The sequence below is a fragment of the Nelumbo lutea genome, chromosome 4, assembly GCF_056320005.1.
Source record: "Nelumbo lutea isolate HS-2025 chromosome 4, American lotus-T2T, whole genome shotgun sequence".
Taxonomy (NCBI): Eukaryota; Viridiplantae; Streptophyta; class Magnoliopsida; order Proteales; family Nelumbonaceae; genus Nelumbo; species Nelumbo lutea.
The window spans coordinates 16,890,300-16,910,777 of record NC_142687.1 but is presented as its reverse complement, the minus strand read 5'-3'; the positions used below and the strand labels follow the sequence as shown (position 1 = coordinate 16,910,777).

At 37.8% G+C, this 20,478-nt stretch overlaps 1 protein-coding gene across 1 annotated transcript; it reads right to left on the bottom strand.

The window, feature by feature from the left end:
* Positions 1–3,570: 3,570 nt before the first annotated feature.
* Positions 3,571–18,930, bottom strand: LOC148854214 (thyroid adenoma-associated-like protein). The gene is made up of 4 exons (XM_088986195.1): positions 15,232–18,930; positions 14,637–14,884; positions 7,664–8,257; positions 3,571–6,125 (listed from the first exon to the last, which is right to left on the bottom strand). Exons 1-4 carry the CDS (start codon positions 18,595–18,597, stop codon positions 3,680–3,682), a joined length of 6,654 nt encoding a protein of 2,217 aa, XP_088842321.1. The 5' UTR covers positions 18,598–18,930; the 3' UTR covers positions 3,571–3,679.
* Between the last annotated feature and the right edge of the window lie 1,548 nt (positions 18,931–20,478).

Below are 20,478 nucleotides of genomic sequence, written 5' to 3'. Positions count from 1 at the left end.
ACAGGATGCGACGAGTCTTACCGTTTGGAGGCTTTTCACCCACCTAACCCGCGAGGACTCCGGTATATAAAGACCTCACCCCCCAAAGGGGAAGGGGAAAAAAAAGAAAGGGAAGTAACCCTGCTCTCTAGCTCTCTCATATTATCTTCAAAGCTCTTTACAATAAGAGTGCTAACTTAAGCATCGGAGAACCCCCACCGGGAAAATACCCCCGGGACCTCTGATTCAGTTACCGCAGGTCCTTCAGCTCCCGCCGCCTACGAAGAGGAGGAAAAGATGCAGTTCTCGAAAGTCCCTCAGCTCCCGCCACCTACAAGGAGGAGGAAGAGATGAAGTTCTCGGAGGTCCCTTAGCTCCCGCCACCTACAAGGAGGAAAAGATGGAGTTCTCGGAAGTCCCTCAGCTCCCACCACCTACAAGGAGGAGGAAGAGATGGAGTTCTCGGAGGTCCCTCAGCTCCCGCCACCTACGAGGAAAAGATGGAGTTCTCGGAGGTCCCTCAGCTCCCGCCACCTACAAGGAGGAGGAAAAGATGGAGTTCTCGGAGGTCCCTTAGCTCCCGCCACCTACAAAGAGAAGGAAAAGATGGAGTTCCCGCAGGTCTCTCAGCTCCCGCCACCTACAAAGAGGAGGAAAAGATGAAGTTCTCGCAGGTCCCTCATCTCCCGCAGCCTACAAAGGAAAGAAGACCACCTCATGCTGAGGGCAGTCGGATTGCGCCGCACCAGGGAGCTCCAACATTCCCTAAGGCATCGGCCGCCTAGTAGGGAGTTCGCCAGGCAGTTCGCCACTAGGGAGTTCGCCCCCAAGTAGTTCGCCACCAAGGTAGTTCGCCCCCAGGCAGTTTGCCACCAAGGCAGTTTGCCCCCAGGCAGTTCGCCCCCAGGCAGTTCGCCACCAAGGCAATCCGCTCCCAGGCAGTTCGCCACCAAGGCAATCCGCTCCCAGGCAGTTCACCACCAGGGAGTTCACCACCAGGCAGTTCGTCCCCAGGCAGTTCGCCACCAAGGCAGTTCACCCCCAGGCAGTCCGCCACCAAGGCAGTTCGCCCCCAGGCAGTTCGCCACCAAGGCAATCCGCTCCCAGGCAGTTCGCCACCAGGGAGTTCACCACCAGGCAGTTCGCCCCCAGGCAGTCCGCCACCAAGGCAGTTCGCCCCCAGGCAGTTCGCCACCAGGGAGTTCGCCACCAGGCAGTTCGCCCCTAGGCAGTTCGCCCCCCAGGCAGTTCGCCACCCAGGCAGTTCACCCCAGGCAGTTCTCCACCAGGGAGTTCACCACCAGGGAGTTCGCCACCAAGGCAGTTCGCCACCAAGCAATTCGCCACCAAGTAGCTCGTCACTAAGGCACGCCACCACCGGGTCGAATAACGAGGTACTTTGCCAAAAAAAATTACATCACAAAACATTGGTACATGGCCGAAAATGGTTACATCAATTACAGAAACCAAAAAGGGGAAGAAGAAGATAGAGGGATAGGTGGAGAGAGAGAGAGAAAGAGAGAAAAAAAGAGAGAGATGATCGGAGGTGAAGGATGGGCAAAGGTGGAGGTGTCGGTTGGAGGTGTCGGTTTCTATCATTTCTTACCTTTTGTTTTAGAGACAAAGGGTCGGAGCAAGGGTGGAGGTGCCAGTTGGAGATAGTGTCTGTAAACCCTTAAAAAGAGTCAGAGCAAGGGTGGACGCATTTTTTGATTAACAGTATGAATTGTTGGAGTCGGGTTCAGCTCCACCACCGTCGTCTACATCGACCCCCTCCGGCATTGGCACCTTCGTGGAAAGATGGTCGGTAAGTTGGAGATTGTTTGAAGGACTTGGGTGATAAGTATCAACAACTGAGAGCGATGGCGAAGCCCTTCATTACCATCTCTCCCAGCGGCTTGATCTTCACCATTGGAAGAAATGCCACAATGTTCAACAAAAATATATAGGAACAGTAACTGAATCATCTTTGTGAGGAATGAAGTTCAATTGTCATTGTAGTAGATCTAAGCGGCTCTGAACAGATCTAGTGGAGCAGAAGTAGTAGATGCAGATCTGAATTCTTTTTGGGAAAGCATATCATATGATCCTGTTAGCTCCCGATCTCACTCGACGGACTCGCTGATTCGGAAACTTTTCTTAGTGAACTTTTCTTCGAAAACTCTCCCATAAAACTCTTTTTTTAGTGATTTTCTCAGTGTTTTCGACAATAAAATCACCGTTGCCGCCGTTGCCGCTGCAATCCTGCAACTTGCAACGGTGATTTCTTCCTCCGTCCCTTCACCTCTTCGTTCTCCCTCTCCATCTCAACTAAGATAATCCTCTTACACAAATTATTTTAAAATGATTGCCAATCACCCTGCTGGAAAATCGCTGATTCAACTGTGAACAAGAAAGGTATTTTAATAATTTTAAAATATATTACCACTCACGTGATGTCACATGCGAATAGAGTGTGATGAGAAATTAAAGACAATGGAGGTTTTAGCCAACTATTAGAAACTAAGAGTAACAAGACAATAGTCAATAGCTAAACAGTAAGGATACCGTGTGTCAATTTTATGAACAGTAGTGTAAGAGATTTACCCTAATTATTACTATTATTATTAAACTTTTATGATTACTTAAATAATAAATAATATTATGTTTTATTTAAATAATTAATAATATTGTCATAATATTTACTTAATAAATTTAATAATAATGATTATAAAATGTTTAAATTAATAACATTATTAAATATTTATTATTAATTCAATAATGAATAATATTATTTTTATATAAATAAATAATATTATTATTTAAATAATAACCCATTATTTATTTCAACAAATTATAATATTTGTTTATTAATACTATAGTATTTTTATTTAATATTATTTTATTATTTGTAATATTTTCAAACAGTCTACTTCTATTAATAAAATAGTAAACTTGCAGTTTCAGAAGTTGGAGAATTGCTTCAACTCAAACGATTTTATTTTTTCAGAATCTCTTAAAACGCAAAACATCAATTCCATTTCTTTTTAGATTTCAGACCCAAATAATTCATTTTTGACTATTTATCAAATCTAACAATAATTGTCCTCCCTATATTGATTGCAAACCTCTCCGTATAAAAGAGATCCTGTGGGACGACTACCTTAAGGTCACAACGTCCCCAAAATTGGCTGTTCTATTCAAAACTTGATGCCCCAATGATTAATATGATATTGTAGTCGTAGCCACTTCCTTGTTTTGCAGAATAGTTAAAAAAAAAAAAAGACATTTTTTGACAATTAAGAAAAAACAAAAAAGGCATTTCCTTGTTTTGTTTTGATCTGTTGGAAAGAACTCAATGGATAAAACTAGCTTTTGATCATTGATTGGCCATTTGGGTTTCCCTGATTAGGTAGAAACATATTACATTCACACTATAATCATTTTAAATCAACTCTGCACTGAACTGTAACACTCATTTGCAGTTATGAGATGAGCTGCACCTGGTAGTTGGAACCTGTATTTCTTTCGAAACCACAACCTACAACCTTGACTAACACACACTCGGTCACCAAAAAAAGTCCATAACAAAGGTACGTAGCTCAAGTAGGATGCATGAATAAAACCCTCTGGAAAATTTTCTATTATCGCTTCTTTTGAAAATATACAGTCCCTTTATCACCTTGAAAGGGAATGAAAAAATTGTACCATAAATTAAATGCTACTTCAGAAGAAAATAAGGATTGAAACCTTCCCATGTGAATGTGAATTCACTGTAGGATTTGGGACCTGAATTGCCCATAGCAACACCAAGCATTTTCTCATGGGATTGAATCAGAAACAGATACAGGTTAGAAATTAAAGGGTTCCTAAGGAATGGTCTAATTTTTTCTCCAAGTTCAACAAGGTTTGGAAGTAGAGGATCACCAACCTCAAATTCTCCACCATAGAGGCACCGTGAGAGGGCATAAAAGCCAAGCATATTTGCATATATTGGTATAAACGAGTCCTTGTGGTTTCCCACTCCACCTATCCAATCAATTCCACCCTCTATTGGAAGATAGTCACCAGAACATGATATCAACTGATGGTAAAATCTCATTCTCCAATTCTGCAAGAAATTCCTAACCTCATGTTTGTACGATGGGTCACCTACCATAAACACTGGAAGCTTCTCCAAATGGAAACAACAAAGTTGGCAAATCAACAACTTCTCTTCGTGGTGGTTGTCGATTTCCTTATCAAATATCCTTCTAACCAGATCTCGACTGGTTACTGTGCAGCTTCCAGTGTCCATAACCCATCGTGAAAGATAGTCAAAGTATTGAAACCAGTGACCAAATACTGAAGACAGAAAGTCAAAACTTGATTCAATCACTTTCTCTACTTGGGTAGGAACAAAACCAGTTTGATGACTTTTTCCAGATTCCTTGGGAGTAAAACATTTCTGGACATCAAAGGCTAACCTCTGTCTAAGCCCGACGTCTTCATCCTCCAGCAGCCTGATACATGTGAACCACAAATCTAGTAGGGTGCGACCATAAGTGTTTACAGCTTCTGATGGATCAAAGCAAGCATGATTTTCTTCGGAAGGGATTTGGGTGTTGGAGATGAAAGAACTTATACAACTAGCTTCTTCCAGTAACCCAGATGCTACAATGGATTCTGCAGCTGCCTTCCGCATGTTGACAGGCTCAGATGAGGCACTATATTGCTTGATTAGGTCAATAAAAAATCTGATGCATCTGTAGATGTGGTTCCAACTGTCTGATTGGTCAAGATTGCTAGGATCAAAGATTTTCTTTCCCCCTAAATCAGAAAAAACAGAGGTCATAAATAAACATGAAAACCGTTTTGCACATATCCCCATGCAACGTATTAGTGCCTCCCGAGTTTTTGTGTGAGTTGCAACCTTGTTCAACAATATTAACTTATTCCAGAACTCAAACAAGGAAGCAAAATCCATCACGCCAACATAAACGGACTCCATGTATTGATGCTTTCCTGATTTTTCAAACTGAATCAAGTTCCAGAGGAAAAGGATCCTCAGCAAGTAACAAGTGCATCTAGGGTTCTCCTCTCTATCTAATAGTTGCATCATGGTTGGCTGTAGACTAGTCTTAGCCCAGTGGTAGATGATGTGAATTCCACTTCCAGATAGATCATTATCCCCACTATATGCTGTTGATTTCAGGAACAAAAGAAGCCACTTCAATGATGCAAGGCGAACTTCATATAATGCATCAGATATTGAAAGGATTAGCCTTTCCTGCAGTTCAGCAATAGCAGGCTCAGTTTCAGGCACCTTAAACAAATCCAAAGCAGGATGGGAAAATATATGAGGCATCTGAAAATCTTCTTCAGGTGCTTCATTAGATGCTTGAAACACACAATTGAAATATGAAGTGGATGCCTGCTTGTGGAGTTCTGTCTTTGTTGGGTCATAAAATGGGACCATTTGAGAAACATCTGCATTTAAGCATATCAAAGAAAGTTCTAAGAGGATATTGCAAATGGAACCTTCATGTTTTCTTATCCCACATCTTCTCGCAATACTGAGCATGTGATCCAAAACTTGCAAATATGAGCTGTTAAGGATGGGGCAAGGACACAACTTAGGGCTGCCAATCCATGAAGAAGTCTTAAGTAGCTCAATCAAGTCCCCAAGAATCTCTTCTTTCTTAGAGACATCTGTCAAGTTCCTGCAGTTGTTATCCAACAGAGAGCCTAAATGCAATAGCATTCCATGAATAGAATTAAATGAAGTAACATGGGTATGATAGCCTCCATTGGTTGAGCTAGATGAAGCAGATCTGCTACTCATGCCATTTCTATTATGTGGCAATTCGAGGGCAATATTTATCAGAACACTGGGTAGTTTCTCATTAGATACCAGGCCTGTTAAAGCTCTTGATGCAAGAACACGAACCCGGAGGTTACTTTGTGTTGAACACTTCCTGATGAAAGGCATGAATAGGAAGGGATCCAGGCCATCTTCAGTTTCACTACTGATTGTAGAAGGCTTAAGTCGAGATAAAAGAATTAGCATGGGGCACAAGCTTGGGTGCACAACCTTTGCCATATTGGATTCAGAACAAGACCCATCTCCAAGAAACTCTGTTGCAACTTTTAATTCACTGAAGAAAAAAGGATGCAGTATTGGATACCTTGAGGCAAGAAAATCTCTATTAGTTGATGCTTAGGAGAAAATTTTGACATAATCAAAGACAAGTATCAAGCACTCATGATACCTGGAGCATCTTAAGCCATTACACTTCGGTTGGTTGGTTAGAAAAGGACATGTATAAGAAAAGCTTTATCTTACTTAACTACTTTTGTTTTCTTAAAATTTACTCGGGAAGCCTTATTTTCCAATAAAAAAAAGAACTTGATATGTTCTGTCTACTTTTTTAGCCATGAAACATTCTCTTAGACATTTTTCTTCATAACCAAGCAGAGATGAAATTCCTTTAAACGTTTACAAGCATTGTTCTTATAACTCAAGTTCTCTAAACAACCAAGGATTAAATTCAAAAAAAATAAATTCACTTGTGCAGGTAGAAACATTCATTTCTCCCCAACATGCAAGAAACTAAAGAACAAGCACTGCTAACATGAGGTTGATGCATGTTGTAGATATGATCATATTGAAAAACAGTACTTAGAGAGGATTGAACAATATAGGGGACAGGAAAACATTGAAATATACATTAAGTAAAATAAACCAAGTAACCGCTGTTTGTACTTCAAACGCCTAATGTAAAACATGATTAGCTCAGCAAAACATAAATCCAACACATTAAATGATTCCAGTTTTATGCATCTTGAGTGGACTTGTTATGTATAGTCCTTAGCTAAAAAAATATCAAATAGAAAAACTTTATCCATGAAAAAGAAAAAAAAAAAGAGCATGACTGCATAAAGGTATACTCAAAACACCAATCTATATAGTAGATCAAACATTAATGTTGACAGACATGAGACAACTAACTACAGAACTATTAATTCATAGAATGTTGTAGAGAGACTGGGCCGAATAGGCCCTAGTCCTTTAGTGTCATTCTTATTAGTTCCTTCTTGTTATGTTTTCTTATTGGGCCTCCTTTCTTTATGGGCCTTTAGCTTCTGTTTTGTTCTTAAGTGTATTGCTGATGTGGACGCCTACTTAAGGGCCTCCTTGTAAATTATGTAACTTAAGTAAGTTTAATAAAAAGATTAGAGTAGGGGAAAGAGGAGATTATCGAACTCCTCCCTTCTTCTCCATTTTTCCTTCTTCTTGCTGTCTTCCTCTTCTTCCTTCCTTCTTTCTGCTCTGATCTAAATATTTCTGCTAATTTTATTGGTCTGAATCGCATCTAATGTAATGTGTCAGACAGAATAGTACACCGGGTGGAATAAAGATATACTCAACCCTTAAAGAATATAAAGCCAAAAAACAATGAGAAAAGACATTGTTTATCCATAATACAAATTTCTGCATCAACATTCAATCATTCTAAAGCAATGAAATCAATTATATAGTTCCAAATAGGAAGTAATCAAATTCATTCATTTTCCAGATAAATTGATTTTAAATAGAAATTAATCATATCCATTCATTTCCCAATTACCAAATATCAGGTAGTTGCAATAGGCATATCTTTTCTTACTCTTACAGAAAATAATTTGCAGTGAAGAAACAGAAAGATAGAGAAAGCAACCATACCTGTGGAAAAATTCAAGCCCAGTTAAAGCACGTCGTGCTGATTCACGTTTTTGTACATTTAGGAATCCAATCATGCGACGGACCAATGCAGTATATGCAAGGCAAGCACTATTTCGAACCTCCCAATAAGGAGAAGAGAATGAACGTATTGCAATGATCAAAGCCTCAGCACAGAAACCTGATGTATCTGTTGCTAGATTGGTATCATTGAAAGAAGCTCTAAGGACATTAAATGCATGCACTGTAGGAATGACACCCTCATCTCGTATTTTTGAGTTCTTTTGATTCAAATCCACATGTGTTGGTTGAGCACACAAAGGTTCTTGGTTTTCTTGAGACAAATGTGTATACAAGTCACCATTCTGGTTATTAGCTTTAGTTGGAATGGGAAATGACATGTTAGCAACATCTATTAGCCATCGCAGTGCCCGTGGCAGGAGTTTCTTTGGTGTTCCTTCTGGCTCTGACAGAAAAAGAGCAATGAATGCAGCAGGAATACCAGCGCTTCTTCTTAACAAGTCATCCACTGTTTGTCCCTTCGCCACAGTTCTTTCCATAAGTTGTTCCATCCAAGACTCAGTCATTTTACAAAGTCTGGGGAAAAGAAAGTCAACAAAGTTTTATGCAACATTGACAGATACTTTCAAGATGATTAAGACAAAATGCAAATTTGAAAACTTCAGAAATTTAAGGAATACCACCTATTATTTAAACAAAAACTGGGAACCATCTGTTACCACCAGGAACCAACATGTATTAAAAGTAGCAATATGCAAAGAAGTAAAACACCAAAATATTTTGGCTCCTTTTGCTCTGGTCCCAAAAATAATGGGGGTTCTTTTTATTGTTCTAGGATCAACCTTGTCCTTAACGAGGTTACATATGCACATGAAAATTACTCTAACAATAAGATCAGAAAACAAGAGGAAAGATATTGAAGAGATACACAAGAGAAGCCATTTTATGGACTATATAGGAAGAACGAAATATGACAGTTTTCACAAATAAATCCAATTCTAAAGAGAACCTAATAGACTTATAGACTTGACAAAAAACAGACCCATTGGATAGAAGAACTTTCATGTTTCACTATTGATTTGGAAGCAGCAGCATCTTCAACAAGGGACAGGGATGTGGTATCATGGACAGCCCTGCCACATATTTGAATTAATCTTAACTTTGATGACAGTAGTTTAGGTAATCCAGGTGAATAGGGTGCAGGAGGTGTCTTCAGAGACTACAGGGGAGCCATTCTTTTGGCCATCTTAAGCCCAATAAATGTAGAGAACTCTATAAGAGCAGCACTCCAATTAGTGCTTGATATGGGCTCTGCTCGTAGCAAGGACTTAGAGTTCAGGAATCTGCTCGTAGAAGTGGATTCACAAACAAAGGTTGGTTGAAAGAAGAGCAGCATAGGCTGGTTAACAAAAGATAAACAGATATAAACTTAAGTACTCAACCTGCATATATTAACTGTATGTTTTCCTTTTAAATAAGCACAAACCAGCTATTCATCAAAAAATAGGAACAATGCTGAATTTTAATAAAAGTATTAACCAACAAACAAAAAGTTTATGATAGCATAAGCTTCTCTATATTTTAAACCAATCTGCACTAAGTCAATAGATTAAGGGCCATTTGATTTGACAACAGCTGAAGTGGTTAAACTGAATTGCTTATTGTTTTGTCTTGTAGTGAATAAGTTATTAAGGAGGCTGTAAACTCCTTAACAGCTGAAGCTGAAACTGCATTGAATGGTATGCTCTCTAATACTTTCTTATTAAATTACTTTATCAACTAAAAGACAAAGCAATAAGTAATTCAGTTCAGCCACATCAGCTGTTATCAGATGGCCCTTAAACTGATAATTAATACAGAACTTGCAACTGCTAATAACAGATTAATGGCCAATAATGTTGGCATCAACTGGAAGGCCCGATTGCATTACTTTATGGAATAAGATACAGCAGGTCACTCAGCATCACAAATCTCCAAGTAGATGGTGATCCAAGGACTAATAAGAACGTGGATGAAATAACAAACTTGGCTCATGGTGGTTTAGACAAAATATGAAGGAGATCAGGCAGTTTCCAAGAGTTCTGAATAGAAGATTAACTTGGATTCAGAGATTGGCAAGTGGTTTAAGCGCTTAGTTGATTCTCTTCCCAGACTAGGGATAAATAGGGAGCAAATCTTTTGGGGAACAAGTGATAATGGCATCAATGTGTGGAGATGATCAATCTATAGAGCTGTGACTGATGAGCCCTAGAAATTGTGTCAGAAAAATGATTATTGGACACAAATCACATGTCCATGGAAAAATATGCACAAACATCATATTCTTCTACCTTTTTAATCAATAACTTCATTTTTTTGGGTGATAGAAAGTATTTCATTAGAATGATAAAACATAACATATACAAAATCCTGCACAATAAGGCATTGGGCAGGGCAAGCATTTTCTTTCTACATCCCAATAACCCATTTCAATCATCTACATACAAAAAGATAAATGAAATAAAAAAAAAAAAAAGTTATATGGTATATTCTTGAGAAGCCTGTGTGCTGCCTCCCAAGAGTATATTCTTCCCCAACAACCTTTTAATACTGTGTCTGTTATGGACGCATTCCTCGGGAAGACGTACCATCGCCGCCGGCAGCAACAGGAACCTGACCCTCCGCCAGCAGCAGCAGTGATCCAATGATTCTCATCCTACCCAGTTCAGCAACAACAGTCTCATCCAGATTAGATTAGTCATCTTGCTTGTTCTTATCTTATTCTATTGCTCTTATCTTATCTTGTTAGTAGATTATCAGATTAGGATTAGCTTATCTTATCTTGTTAGTAGATTATCAGATTAGGACTAGCTTATCTGATCCTTAGCAAGATAGAACTGGGAGTCTCCCTAATCAGCAAGGAGTCTCCCTAAGATTAGGACTCTTGTAATCTCCTATTTAAGGAGCTGCTATCAGTCAATAAAGATACCGAATATTCAGTTAAAGAAGTGAGTTAGGAGAGTTGGTGATCTCTTGAACAAATCACCAAAGGCACCAAGATAGGTTCATCAAGAAGGGACAAGGGAAAACAGGAGGTTTTCCCCATGGACCGACCCGTGACGAGATCCTATTCCTGGGCCCATAACAGTGTCTACTGTATGAATTTGTTTTCAAAAAGACTCCTATTTCTCTCTGTCTATATTGACCACAGCACTGCTGCTGGCATTACTCCCATAAAATCTTTTCTTTCCTAGACAAACCTGTCAGATTCCAGCTCCATGATAATGCCAACAGATCTTTTGGAAAATAAAACTATACTCCAAACAGCCTCAATGACTTCAAACACAGCTCCCTTGCAAACTTGCAGTGCATGAATTGATGTTCCACCCCCTCAGAGTTTTCCCCACACATTACAAATCTGCTAGGTTCCACCATCATCCCTCTCTTCGACAGGTTTTCAGCTGTTAAAAACTTCCCCAACATTGCCACCCACATAAAAAAGGCTTCTTTGAGAGGAGCTGCCAATAACCAAACCCTGCTCTCAGGAACCCCCCCCCCCCCCTTTCATTGCACAGTCTGTTATAAAAAGACTTTACTGTGAAAGTGCCTGATCTCTCCCCCACCCAAATTCTTCTATTGCTTATTAATCTATGCACCCTGACTGTACTAAAGTTTTGCATTAATTCCACCCATTGTTCAATTTCCCAGTCATTTAAGTTCCTTCTAAAAGTGGGGCACCATTCTCCTACCCCTCCATGTGAAAATATCTCTGAGACAAGCACTCTTTATTAATTGCAATTTCAAACAAAGTTGGAAATATATCTTCGAGAGGGCAATCTCCAAACCACACATCTTGCCAGATGATCCTTGTCCCATCTCTCCTACTTCCAACTTAATTCCTTGCTTGAATTCCCTTGCTGATTTCTGTATACCCCCCCCCCTCCACACTGCACATCCATATGGCAAACTGGATTCTCCCAGCTCCCAATTAGAATTTCTTGACCCATATTTGCCATTATTATTCTTCTCCACTGACTTGTGGGCTGTTCATTCCATCTCTTATACCACTTACCTAAACAAGCCACATTAAATTTTCTAATTCTTATCCCTAAACCCCCTGCCTTTCTTGGCCTACAAACTTTGCTCCACTTGACTAAATGAAACTTGAACTCCTCTTTCCACACCTTCCATAAAAAGTCTCCCATTTTCTTTTACAATAACTTGGCTACACTAGCCAGGATGGAGAAAAGAGAAACAAATCAGTAGGAAGTGAAGACAGAACACTTTTCATTAGTGTTAATTTTCCACCATTTTACAAATATCTTGGCTCCCAAGAGGCTAACTTCTCAATCCTTTCCACCACTGGCCCCCAAATCTTCCTAGATATGCGTCACTCTCCAAGTGCCATCTCTTTTTTTTTTTTGATAAATAAGCATCCCTTTTTTTGATAAATAACATCCCTAAATATTTAGTCTGCAGTTTTCCAAATTTTACATTCCACCAAATCCACCAAAAGATCTATGTTAGCTCCATCAGCCACTGCTATTATCTCACTTTTGTGCATATTAATCTCTAGCCTGGAGACCACTTCGAACCAAATAAGAACCATTCTAATAATCTCCATCTGTTCTTCGGATGCATTGGCAAAGAAAAGTGTATCATCCACTTACTACAAAATTTTATTACTGATCAAAAGAGCAAAAGAAGTACAAAAGTGCAGATTGATGTAGAGATAAGGTGTCTTTTTTTATAAGTAGAGGTAAGGTGTCTTATCTCTTACCCATATCTCTTACCCATGCTGTTGGCTGACTGATGCATCCATTGCAATTTTACATCTGTATCCCTCATCAACTACTTAATTTTTTTCATTTCAGTCTTACAGATCCACAAAGCATATTCTTCTCTCTCCATAGACTGAACTATTCTTTTCCCTTTTCTGATAATTAACAAATTCAAAATCTTTGTAATTATACAAACATTATCTTTTTTTATCAATAATTATACAAACATTATCAACACTGTGTAGGTAGGGAGTAACCCCCTTCAGTCTACAACTGCTTTTTTTATCAGTGCTTTTGTCTACAGCTATCCTTTTATCTTTATTATCAATATTAAACTCAACAATTCCCAACAAATCAAATAATTCAACAATAACAAAAACCCAGAGTTGAAGAATCCTATATTACATATAAAATACACCAACCTAGATACATATTCTATTTCCAATCAATTTCTAAATCCAACTACAATATATTCCTAATAAAAGAATACAATCCCCCTTCGTAAATTCCTAATTGAAATAAGGACTAGAAATCCCACTTATGACTTATTGTATTTAATGTCTTCAAAAGGGTTAATCAAGAAAAGCAAGGTTCTGTGGACCTCCATACCCCTGGCAGTCATATGGTTGATATGACTAAAAACTATAAAGAAACACCCGTTTTTCAGCAGAAAAAAGAAATAAGTAGAAGCAATTATCAACATTACAGTCAGAGTCAAATCCCTCTGTTCATGGCTTCACAGCCCACAGACTAGTCAAAGATGTTCCTAGCCATGATTTGTTTGTTATTTTATTACTCCTTGAAGTCACAGTTCTTGTTTTGTTTAAATGTTTATTTTGTACAGAAACTCTTTGGAGTTTGGACATAGGTCACATTGTAAATATTTCTGATTATTCTCGTCATTAAAATGATATTTTACCTTTTAAAAAAGAAGAAGAAGAAGAAGAAGAAGAAGATGATGATGATGATGATGAAGAAACTAGCAAGCCAACATTCCAGGTTCAACACAACCCTGAGTTCTAGTCCTACAATAAAACTAAGAGAAACTTCTAACTCTTTAAGGGCTTCAACCTCTCCAACATATTCAAGAAAGTTCAAATTCGCCAATTCCTATATCGTCAACATCACTACCCTCAGCCTTAAATTCAGAATAGTTCATGCTCATGAGTCATGAACAAACTTATTGCACAAAGCTACAAATTTTGTTTTACTTTTTTTGGTTTTGATCAGCACATGCATTTATTGCTCTGTATTCTACAATCTAGATGAAATAATCTTCTGACCTCCATACCCATATAGCCGAAAATTTCTAACCCAGTTTTCTAGCAAAACCAAGGGAAAGCAATGGAAAGATTATTGCAAGCAGACAACATACAAGGATATAACTGTCAAAAAATTTGAGAGAATTTGAACATGTTCTGTCACACAATGCCTCTCATTCATTAATCATACTCTTCATTTTAACCAGCATTTTACTACAATGCCTTATATAATGCATTCTTGACCATTATTGTGTCTTGGACAGATATGATAACTGGGGGCTTCTGGTAAATCACTGATTCCAACAAAAATAAATATAAAATTGGATATGCATCTAAAGCAACAAAAATGTACTGTTACTTAATTTTGAGCACAATGAATAGCACAGTACTCCCAAAAAAATAAACATATAATAAGCTAATAACAGCCATAGTAAGCCCTATCTGCCTGTGTTCAAACACTACATAAAGATTGAATTGCATATGGAAATAAATTGAAATTAGCACCTCAACCACCAAGTGATGCTCGAAACTGTTTAAACTTAAGAATGCAAAAACATATTTCTTCCCTGTTTTGGCCAAATGAACACAATTAATGGAATTGAATAATGGTAGGATATATATACCCAAACAAGTGAGGATTTGTTTGTTTGTTGATTTATTTATTTGATAAGTAACAAAACTCTGAGGCTGTATTTTCAAATTGGCATCTTCAAATTAGCAATATTAGTGGTATATTCATTTTATTTTAATTTATTGTTTCCCCAAAAGTAACAGAAGTGTTAACCTCAGCAAAGTATGATGGAAAATGACAGAACATAGGTACTGTATTTGTCTGTTAATCCCCGAATTCCTTGTTCACCATAGAAATATTCTAGTAAGGCAATAGAAATCATTCTTTAGAAGGTTGGAAGAGGGGGATGGATAGAAACATACCTTGGATCATTTGAACAAAGCAGACGGTTGCAAAGAGCTGTAAATCCAGCCCTTGTCTTATCAATAGCACCATTATGCTTCATTTTTAGAAGCACTTCCAAGAAATGGTTCCCTATTGTCTCAAGTTGTTTCACATCAAGGATTACATCAGTAGCCTCACATAGGAGTTCCCCAGGCTTAGATAAATCCAAACAAGTGGACCTTGGTAACGGAATTTTTCTTATGATGGTTCCAAGAAGAAGACTCACCTGAAGAAGAATATTCTATCAACAATACTTCATGTTCCCAGAGATAAATAACGAATCTAACTTAAGCAAGCACCTTAAAATATAATTGCAATATTCCACCTTTTTACCTACAGATCTTTGTCAATTGAATAAGCATTTTCATCTACAAGGTGTCAGCAATAACTCTAATATCTAGTCATCAATGTTTGAATTGAATTTGCAGCAACTAGTTAACAATATTTGAGAGAAAATATAAGCAAATGGACAGAGAATGATGAAAGAGCAAATTAAAGATAAAATTGCCACTGGCATTGATCAACTTTTCCATAAATATGACTGGCATCTAGGGAAAGAAATAAGTTTCATACCTCTTTCATTGCAAGCCAGCAACCAACCATGACAACTTGTTCTGATGGTCTTGCACTGGTCATGTGCCTTGAACTTTTTACCTGATGTTCTGATGAAGACTCAACTCCATTCATTTCAACAGGTGCATCTGAAAGAAAACCATCATCATCAACCATATCATCCATGTCCTCAGGCAGATACCAGGCGTCTGCAGATACAACCCAAAGTGCTAATGAAGTTATTCGCATGACTAGCTCAAGGAGGTTCTCAAGTACATGCCTCGTCTCAGAACTGCTCGACAATACAACATCAGAATTCCAATCCAGCTCTTCAAAAGTATATCGAAGTGTAAGCAATACACCATGAACAAAGCTGTTCTTGCATGCTTCAGAAAGATCCTTCTCCCCCTCCTCCACAGCTATACGTAGCCAATTGACCAGTGATAATATATATTCCAGCACAGGCCTACGTTCACAAATTTCAGAATCCCCACTACTCTGGTTGGATGGTGAATTAAAACAAACAATGTTGACCGAAGCTCCAACTGTCCATCCAAGCTCCAAAACATACTTCCTAAATGTAAGTCGTAAAGTCAAGGCACCAGCATCACTTTCTCTAACACGTGGACTGCATACTAGCCTCTTTGCCCACGCGACTACTTCCTTGACTGCATTTTGACTTGAAATTCCAGGAAGTGGTGTAGGAAAATGTAATAGTATGCGAAAAGCACTCTCTCTCAACCTATCCCAACTATCAATTATTGATCCAACCAGTAACAAAGTTGAATCAGGTAGAGTAAATCCTTCACTGTAAGGACAGAGAGAATTTGGAGGCAATGTGGAATCACACTTATTCTGTGAATAAGGTACTACAGGCCAGACATTAATCATTATCAGCATGAGCTCCATCGCCATAATTTTCCTCTCATATGGAGCAGAAGGATAACAAGAGAAAAAGAGAAAACAGCTCAACCACTTCATAAAATGAAAAAGATCCTCTGCTCTGTGAGCCACGGTTTCCTTACCACCCTTATGTTGACCTACTTTATTATTGTCAGAGCACCCAAGTGGTTGCCATCGCTCTTGCTTGAGCTGTCTCTCCAGTGCTGTCCGAACCCGAGAAAAAAACTTTCTAAACAAACTGGTCCATTTCATCTGAAAAGCTGTAGAGCAACATCGCATGTTCAAGGGAATGGCTTCTTTCATCAGGCTGAGTTCCAAAGGGGAAGGTAGACTAGATGTTTTGGGGTTCAAGAAGAGAGACTCTGCAGCATCTATACGAAGAGTTTCATCAACATGGGTCAAAGCCAGGACTAACCACTCAACAGGGACTTTAACTTTTATTCCCTTTACACATACAAGTGCAAAAATGGCAGCATCTTCTGTTTTCAAACCACATTCTTCTTGAAGCATCAAGGAATTATGGTACCAATCTATGTCCCCTTCAATCAATGCAAGAAAGCGAGAAACCTTGAGCAATGAGACCAAAGCAGCCACTTTCTGGTCAATCCTCAGAACCATGTTAGCACCAGAGAGCTCAGGATAAATCACTTCAGAATCTTCCACAATTTGTCCCACTGAGATAAAGGCAAGCATAGGGAATATACTGTCCACATCCACTTCAAGCACAACTGGCAGAGCATAAGTATTCAAGTTGGATCGAAGCTTTGAAACTCCGGAAACAAGCCCATACAAAACAGGAGGCAAGCAATGCCCTCTGAAAATTACATACCCTGATTCGATTCCATCACTGCTCCAACATTCATCCCGCAAACATTCAAGAAAGCACTTCAAGAATGATGTGACAGCACAGCACACATCATCGTCAACATATGCATAAACTGCTTCAAACAGAAGGTTTGGCCTCATGTCTAAAATAGTCTTTGCTCCCAACCTTTTAGTGAGAGAAGCTAGAGGAACATACCGGCCCTTGCAGCGAGCCCCAAGACGAAGAAGATCCAATGCAGTCTTCTGTAGGAATGTCCTCTTTCTTTCACTGCCTTTTGCCAATTTAAGGGTGGATTGGATGTCTAATAAGAGATCAAATATGAGATGAACTTGTTTTACTGTCTGGTTAAGGGGGTCTTCCAAGTTATTCCAGATTATTCTCAATATCCGTGCCCCCACATCCTCTGAGATGGGATCATAATTCTCCGAGAGAGTAACAAGGTCAGCTAATATTGAGGTTTTTATCTGTTGTAAACAGATCTGCATAACAGTTAATACATGGAAATTAAAATGGCTGTCAATGGGGTCTTCACAATAGTTACAAAGCTCAAGTAATATCCCATCAAACAGTATAGTCCAAATCAAACTACTACTTGACCCATTAACATTAAAGGCATCCAAATCCCTTGAATAAGTAAACAGGGTATTGAGTACAGTCCTTGGAATAGCAGTTAGAATTCCTCTCAGCAAGCACAGCCGACTATACATAGAAACATCCCCCATTTCTGAATAAAAATCCTCCTTGTATGGAATCTTGAAACTTTTATCACTAAATTTGCTTATGCAACAAGAGATAGAACAGTTTGTATGACGGAAAAAAACTTTAACTATAAAAGGAGCAAGCTCTTCAGGATTTATGCATGCTTGAAGAGCTGCACAAAAGCTCACGCCTGCAGCCACCAAGCAATCCCTTGAAAACGCTGATGATTTTAAGATGCTCAAAATTGTTCCCACAACAATCTCAAAGACAGTGGACTCCTTGGAAATCAAAACGTCCTTACAACTACTAGTATCGGCAAATTTTAAAGGAAAACGCTGAAGCAAGTAATATAAACAAGATAATGCCTCTTGGCATTGCTCCATGACAATAGGTGAAGGCCGAGAACCACTAAGAGTCTCTGAAACCACTGCATTCAAACCAAAACTTGCATCCAGAGCTATCAAATTCGAGCATTCCTCCACAACATGTGCTAAAAACCCCAACTTAGGACAACCCATCAACGACAATGCAACACGACATAATGAAAATCTCCTACCTTTTCCACCTTGAACACCATACTCATCACACAGAATTCGGAAACAACTACCAATCACAGACTGGAAATTTCGGCATTTTACAAGAACAGAAACTAAAGTTCGATGCAACGGAAGAGAATTCTCGAGAAACAGAATCTCCAAGTAAAACCGAGATGCCACAGAAATTAATGAGTCTCCGCTGTTTCCAAACAACTCTCCAAAAGCTGAACTGACTTTTTTTACATTGTCAACTTGTGAATAGATCGAATTTAAGGATATCAACTCTTTCAATTCAGTGAAGAACTTCAGAGAAGAAATATCGGAGGGCAATAGATTTAAAGATTCAATATAAGAATGAGGGAAAACAACTGAACTGTAAGTGTATCGATGGCGATGCTGCAAAGCTCTCCATTTCGCGGACATTTTTACGTCGGACAAATTCAGGCTTGAACTGAAATGCTTGGGTTTTGTGAGCAAAATATGTAAAAGAACTAGAGTTCTCCTCTGTGTTCAGTAACTAAAGAAAAGAGGAAAATAACTGAAGTTGAATTCTTCACCTGGTGATATATGATTCTGTGAATCTTCTGTTTACAGATTTTACTCTCCCTCTCTCTCTCTCTCTCTCTCTCTCTCTCTCTCGTTCTGAAAGCTCCCTCGACTGCATTGATGAAGATTTCTTCAATATCGTGTTCGGCTCAATCCCTACTTCCGGAGTTCCAGTGACGACGCGAGGGAGCAGCGAAGTGACAAATCAACGGGAATTGAGGCGCGGGACAGGTCCCTAAGGGGGGTATTAGGGCAATGTATCGTAATTTGACGACTATACCCTCGCTGGGAAAATAATTTGGAGAAAAATATACTTTTCTTCCAACGTTTTTCAAAAAACAAGTAACTCTGCATTCCTTTGTGTTAATTATAGATAATCATTTTTATGATATTTTTTTATTAATTTAAATGGAGATAATTGAATGAGATGAAAAGTATAGTTTAATTTATAATTTAAATCTCATAATTAAATAATGATTAAATTCAAAAATGAGTATTTTAATCAAAAAAAAGTTTCATAATCTTATTCATATTTTTAATAATAGTATAAATATAGCGTTGGATTTTTTCTATAACTTTTTTATATTTTTGTGTAAAAATAATTCTAATATGTGACACTTGATGTTTGTTTAATATGATAAATATATGATATTAAACATGTGCCTAAATGTTTTTTTTCGTTAAATTTTTGTATTTTTATATTTTATTAACTTTTATTATTTATTTATGACATTAAAGGTTAACATGTTTAACCCAATTTTTGAACTATTGATCTTTGTCAAATAGTAAAAGAATTTCATTTTTTGTTAGTTCTAAATTATGTATTCCATTTTCATTACCAATAAAAAATAATTATTGTTTATTGCACTTATTTTGTAATGGTTAATAGAAATATCATAATTGTGTCTAGTTTTTTCTATATTTTTTGTAAGTTTTTATATTTATTTATATTTAAAAAATAATATATTATCTAGCTATGACTTCATAGGTCGGTCAATTTGATTCAGATAGTTTAATTGCTTAGCCACTACTTTGGTTAAAAGTGGTTTTGTTTTTTGAGACAGTTTTAAAATATATAAGTTTATATTGTTAAAAAATATTGACACAAATCTAGGAAAATAGGAGTTAATAATTTAAGTATAATACATGATAGTGGATTAAGTGAGGTGCAAAGTAATAATTGAAGTTACAATTTCAACCTTACCATTTGAAATTGACTAAATACACAATTATGTGCATTTTAGTAGCCATTAAAGTTGTAATAAAATAGCATTCAACCTTACCATTAAAGTTGGCATTAAAGTTATAAAAAAATAACTTTTATACCCCTTATCAAACAATGAAGTAGAGGGTAATTTTAGTCCAAAAAGGTTTCATATTGCATTCACACTTTTATATGTAGTATAGCATAAATTTAGGGGTGTTCTACTATATCAATATCAATCAATGTCTTGAACTTGTCATTTACCTAGACGATTCGACCGTTCAACATATAAACCAATCAGGGTCCTAGTTATATTCTATCCTTTGTTTTTCTTAAAAAATGTTGAATTGGTTAGTGATTCGTTGATTCAAGCGGTTGAAATGTTGATCCATTAGACCCAAATATGGTTTCCATGCCAAGTTTTTATTTTAATTATTTTTTTCAAAATTTTAAACATCACGAGCTAACCCATTTAGACCAAACAATCAAATTATTGACCTAAAAACCCGTGGCCAAAGTTGTTCAAATTCTATATCAAATTTTAAAACATTGAT

Excerpts from the sequence above, each read along its gene's own strand:
- LOC148854214 (XM_088986195.1), bottom strand. The coding sequence starts at position 18,597 with ATGTCCGCGAAATGGAGAGCTTTGCAGCATCGCCATCGATACACTTAC. Across the intron at positions 14,885-15,231 it reads GCTGGCTTGCAATGAAAGAG|GTGAGTCTTCTTCTTGGAAC; the intron begins GTATGAAACTTA and ends ATTCTTCTTCAG. Across the intron at positions 6,126-7,663 it reads GGGCTTGAATTTTTCCACAG|GTATCCAATACTGCATCCTT; the intron begins GTATGGTTGCTT and ends TCTTGCCTCAAG.